The sequence below is a fragment of the Heterodontus francisci genome, chromosome 31 (genome assembly GCF_036365525.1).
Source record: "Heterodontus francisci isolate sHetFra1 chromosome 31, sHetFra1.hap1, whole genome shotgun sequence".
Classification (NCBI taxonomy): domain Eukaryota; kingdom Metazoa; phylum Chordata; class Chondrichthyes; order Heterodontiformes; family Heterodontidae; genus Heterodontus; species Heterodontus francisci.
The window spans coordinates 46,676,692-46,682,691 of NC_090401.1; the positions used below are offsets into that span (position 1 = coordinate 46,676,692).

The 6,000-nt window shown below is 38.7% G+C and overlaps 1 protein-coding gene across 1 annotated transcript in view; it reads left to right on the forward strand.

Annotated features, from left to right (window-relative positions):
- The window catches only part of LOC137346990 (stathmin-like), a 32,615-nt gene extending 30,239 nt beyond the window's left edge, over positions 1-2,376 (forward strand). Inside the window, exon 5 of the mRNA XM_068010971.1 lies at positions 2,188-2,376. Coding sequence (XP_067867072.1) covers positions 2,188-2,250 — 63 coding nt within the window. The 3' untranslated portion in view covers positions 2,251-2,376. The remainder of the gene's footprint in view (positions 1-2,187) is intronic.
- Positions 2,377-6,000: the final 3,624 nt, after the last annotated feature.

Consider the following 6,000-nt stretch of genomic DNA (forward strand, 5'->3'; position numbering starts at 1 on the left):
GCAGTGTAGAGGAAGTGAGGGACCTTGGAGTGAATGTCCACAGATCCCTGAAGGTAGCAGGACAGGTCGATAAGGTGGTTAAGAAGGCATATGGAATCCTTTCCTTTATTAGCAAAGGTGTAGAATATAAGAGCAGGGAGGTTATGCTGGAAAGGTATAACTCATTGGTTAGGCCACAACTTGAGTACTGTGTGCAGTTCTGATCACCTCATTACCAAAAGGATGTAACTGCATGAGAGAGGGTACTTAGGAGATTTACGAGGATGTTGCCAGGACCGGGAAAATGCAGCTATGAGGAAAGATTGGATAGGCTGGGGTTGTTCTCCTTGGAACAGAGAAGGCTGAGGGGAGATCTGATTGAAATGTACAAAATTTTGAGGGGCCTGGATAGAGGGAGGTGAAGGGCCTATTCACCTTAGCAGAGAGGTCAGTGACTAGGGGCCATAGATTTAAAGTGATTGGCAGAAAAATTAGAGGGAAGATGAGGAAAATCTTTTTCACCCAGAGGGTGATGGCGGTCTGGAACTCACTACCTGAAAGGGTAGTTGAGGCAGAAACCCTCAACTTATTCAAAAGAAGTCTGGATATGCACCTCAAGTGCTGTAATTTGCAGGGCTACAGACCAAATGCAGGAAGGTGAGATTAGAATGGGTGGATCGTTTTTCAGCCGGCACAGACACAATGGGCTAAGTGGCCACTTTCTGTGTCTTAAACTCTCTATGATTGTCTGGAATATAGAATTCAGACAGAACTATTTCTCAAAGGTAAAATATATTTGGGATAAAGTATATGTTGAGGCCATTGAAGAAAATTATCTTTTTTTTTTCAAAAAGAGTAAGGTGTACTCAATCAATCAAGGGGAAATTTATTTTGCCAATTATCAATATCTAGGTATCAGATTTTGGCCATCTTATAATAACCAAATCGGTGACCAGAAATACACAATGATTTGAACAGTTATGGTCTCCTTATTTAAGGAAGGATGTAAATGCGTTGGAAGCAGTTCAGAGAAGGTTTACTAGACGAATGCCTGGAATGGGCGGGTTGTCTTGTGAGAAAAAGTTGGACAGGCTAGGCTTATATCTGCTGGAGTTGAGAAGAGTAAGAGGCAACTTGATTGAAACATAAGATTCTGAGGGGCCTTGACAGGATGGATGTGGATAGGCTGTTTCCTCTTGTGGGAAAATCTAGAGCTAGGGGTCACTGTTTAAAAATAAGGGGTCGCCCATTTAAGACAGAGATGGCGAAAAATCTTTTCTGAGGGTTGAGTGTCTTTGGAACTCTCTTTCTCAAAAGGTGATGGAAGCAGAGTCTTTGAATATTTTTAAGGCTGAGGTAGATAGATTCTTAATGAGCAAGGGGGTGAAAGATTATTGGGGGTAGACTGAAATGTGGAGTTGAAGTTACAATCAGATCAGCCATGATCTTATTGAATGGTAGAGCAGGCTTGAGGGGCAACACTCCCAACTTTGGCACAAGCCCCCAGATGATAAGGAGGACTTTGTAGGGTTGACAGGGCTGGGTTTGCCGTTGTCGTTGCCTAGGTGCCTAAGTCGATGCTGGGTGGTCCATCCGGACCTGTGCTTTTCCTTTTTCATTTTCCTTTTTCATTTTCCTTTCCTGCAGCCATTGGCCCTTTTTCAGTATCTATACTGCACAACTGTTTTGTTTGGTTGATGCTGACAGCAGTAACACTGATCTGTGTGTGGATGATAATCCTGTAAATAAGTACTTGAAGTCTTTCAAAAGGGGCTTTTAAGTCAGCAGAGGTAATTGCCAGCCCAGTATAGCATGTCCTGAATCTTGCTGGCTCCCAGTGGGTGAAGGAAAAGGAAATTAAAAAATTAAATCTGGGTAGTTTTTAAAAAATATTTCTTAGGTTGAAGAGTGCCTGTACTGAAAGCTCTCTTCAATTACCCTGTAATAAACTACTTATGATTGAGCCTTTTAAACAGCACATTAACAAAACAAAGCACTTCACAATGAGTTGGGCTTCGACTGCAGTTACTGGTCTTATGTAGGCATATGTTAAAGCCAATTAAACTACCTAATGTGATTGCATAATCCATGAAGCTTTGTATTGAATCAGTCTGAAGCTAATTTTGACATTTACACATGATTGTACAGAAATGATCCTCAGCTGCATTAGTACATGTTAAATGACTCTAATTTTTTCATATAATTTAGGACAAACACCTGGAGGAAGTGAGAAAGAACAGAGAGAGCAAGGAAACCGAAGAACTTGTTTAACTTTGTGCATTTTTGAAATTGAGGGTTTTCAAACATTGGCTTTAATTTTTCTTTAAAAACTGTGTTGAACGAAACCCTCTTACAAAGCTTTAAAAACACGTAACCAGGAATAAGAATACATTTTGAATTGGGGAGGGTGGGGATTTTGGGGGAGAAAAGAAAACCTAAGAGTTCTAACTTTACAAGTGATTTCATATTGTCTATTTTCTAAATCTTAACAGCTGTTGCATCTTTTGCATTGCTGGTACTATACGGAGTGTAAAATTTTTAAAATGTAATTTTCACCTTGTGTCTGCAATAACAGCTGTATGTGCTAAATGTTACATTTTTAGTTCTACTGTGTAGTTGTCCAAGCATGCCTAAACCTTATCTTTAAATAAAACTGAATTAATTGCTGTCTCTAGGTCTGAGCACTGTTTTTAATCTTGAATCCAATATGGAGGTTGTGAAATATTAGTCTGCTGCATTTCACATGATTCACTTGGAAAGAAAAACCTGTTTAAATGGCTGACTATGTTCTTTACAGTTGTTAGCCACCCTTGACTTCATCTGAGAACACAAGTTTGTATGTGAGGCAATCAGCATTCTGTCCAGTAGAGTTGTTTTAAATTGAAACATCGGGTTATGTAAACATTAAAAGAAAGGGGAAATTTGTATAGCAGTAGAAAATTTCTGAGCTCGTAACAGATTAAGGTTTCACATGATTCAACAGCTTGAGTAGTTTTGACATCTGAACTTCAAGATGGGCTGCTGATTCCAAGTCTGTATATATCTAGCTTTAGGGTTGAAGGCCCAGGTATCCTGTTAAAATTCCCTTTTTGTTTTGTTTCGTGGATTGCTGTCCATGAGTCAAGAGCGTACAGTTGTCTGGCTCCATTCAAGGATGGAGTATTGAACACAGACAGCATTCGTTGATCAGGTTAAACCCAGTTTGAGTCCGCTTGACAACTAAAAGGCAAAGTACTGCAGATGCTGGAAATCTGAAACAAGCATAAATATTGGAAGCACTTGGCAGGTCAGGCAGCATCTATGGAGAGATTAGACGAGCTAACATTTTGAGTGTGGACCCCTCCAAACTGGAAAGTAAGTGTTCAACAGGTATGCTCATGTGATCAGAAGAGGAAAAATATACATTTAAAAAAAATCATAAATAGAATGGTGTAACTTCAATCAAGTAAAAGGCAGAAACATTGAGGCATTAAAGAGAAAAATATGTGTAAATAGCCAAGTACATAGGAAGCCTGGGAAAATGAGATAAAACTGAAAACATGAAGGTTAAGTGTAGAAGTAACAAATTTTGTAAATTTAGCTATGTCTGAAGTCACTTCAGATTAGAGTGTTACAAGGTGCCTGGGAGGAAGATGACATTAAATTTGAGTTGGGGCTTCAAAGGAACAGTTTACAAGGACAAATGCTGGAATGGAATATTTTAACCCCCTTTCTTTCCTGATTGTAATAAAACACATTTGTCTGAGTTCTGGGAAAAGATTGACATCAAAAAAATTTATTTCAGTTCTCTCTAACAGGTACTTACTGACCTCCTGTCATAATATCCTGTCTCTAAAGACCAAAGTGTAAAAGATACAAGCTCTGGCTTTCCTACAAAACTCTTGTGGAAGTCTTTTCTCTTCCTTTCCCTTACACCTGGCACCACCCTCACAAAGTAATGTATCAAACAATACCAGCAAATTTACAAACCCAATATTGGACTGTTGCCGCTTGTTGCTTTTTTTAATCCATTGCATAATTTTCCAATTTGGGACCAGGCCATTTTAGATGATATTCCTCCTAATAATGGCCAGGGTTTTGTGGTCAGCAGCAAAGCAATGGTGCTTGCTGCTGACCTCTTAAGATCACAGTGGTGCAGACTTCCCCTTTCCCAATGACAGTTTAAATCTGATGCCAAGTCAAGGGCATCTCCAGGAATCTGACAGCAGTGATGTCAACAAGCATGGAAACTATTCTCAGACAGCAAACCAGCAAGTTAAAAGCGCTGAATCCTTTTCAATTTTATTTTTTCAGATAGAAAAATAAATTGATAGAAGCTAAAATGAACTTTAAAAACAAATTACTTTAAAATATATGGATTTTTTAATGGGGAAATTTGACATTTCACATATATAAAATTACCTTTTCAGGACCAGTGAGGCGTTTAACAGTAATTATGAAGTTAGTATGCTTTTTTAAAAAACCCAGTTACACCTCATTCAACAAGGGTTTTTACAGAAAGACTAACAGCATAAAAGTGGAAGATTTTGTCAATTTGCTGATCACTTTGGGATTGCACTCTGGGGGGCACCTCAACAGGGCACACCCTCTGGAGGAGTGTAGAATTACCTAACAGCAACTTCTGAATTTCCATGTTATTCTGTGCATGTGCAGACTCCCGAAGTTACTGTTGATTTCAGTGAAGTAATGACAGCTAATGCTGACAGTTTCACCATCATTACCACTGTAAAAGCTGGGTGATCGTTGTGTATTAGACCTTTATTTGCTTTGATTTCAAGGGTATTCTCCCTTTTCCAAGAAGATATTTTATAGTTTAGATCACACAAACCTCATCATTGGAACATAATGGGCAGACCCAGATTTCTTTTAAAATTCTCCCTCCTCTGACCATTATCCTGTGCCTTTCCAAAGGATTGTGGGATGCTGCTCCATGGCCATTCCTTATTTTTGAGTTCTGATAATGTATTGGGCTATTTTGTTGTGGGGAGATATCACAGTTGAGCTTTATTCTGCCCCTGTCCAAAGTCTCCCAAAACACATGCCATTTACAGCATTGCTCACTCGATGTGAGCCATACATTTTGGAAGGAAGATGGGAAGAAATGTAGGCTAAATGGTAAAACTTTAACAGGAGTAACAGTAGAGAAATCAAGAATTAGTTGCCAAAACTCAGAGGGAGGATGAGATGATTTTAAAAATAAAAAAACTATTTTTTGTAAATAGCTAAGTGAAAAAGTAGAGCTGATGAACAAATTTAGTTAATGTCCATTTTTGGGGTACTGTATCTAGAGCTTGAGTGAAGTAGAGATTTTCACACATAGAATCATAGAAATTTACAGGATAGAGACTTGGTGCAAGAACTAAAGGGAAGATGAGAATTGATTTTTATGCAACAAGTTATGATCTGGAATGGTGATAGAAGCAAGTTCAACAGTAACTTTCAAAAGGAAATAAGATGTATACAATTGAAAAGGGGCAAAATAATGCAGGGCTCTAGGAAACGAATGAGAGTAAGGCCGATTGGAGAATTGGCACAGGAGCAATGGCCTCCTGTGCTGAAAGTTTCTATGATTTATTTAAAAGAAAAATAATGTAAAAAAAAATTCTGTTTGGTATGGTCTTACTCATTGCACGTATCACCATATTTGCCAAAGACACCTGTCGTTACGTCACGGCTTGCGAAGTGAGTTTGGTACAGGTACTTTGGTATTTAATGCAGTTTAAGGCCAACAGATCTTTTAAGCCACATGGCACATATTCTGTAGTTCTAGGAGAGATTATGAGAGGGTATTTGTAGGCACTGACCATCATGGAGGCGTCATTCAGTACTGATGAAATTCGGGACAATTACAAATCCATCAGCCTATCAATAATGGGTAAGATAATGGAACCTGCTAATGACAGTTAAGAGGTTTCAGTTATGAGGCTAGGCTAGGGGAAAAAAAAAAGTTGCCTTTTTCATTAAAGATTAAGAGGTGATGTGATGGTAGTCAAAATGGAGGGTCTGATGGAGAGGAACACT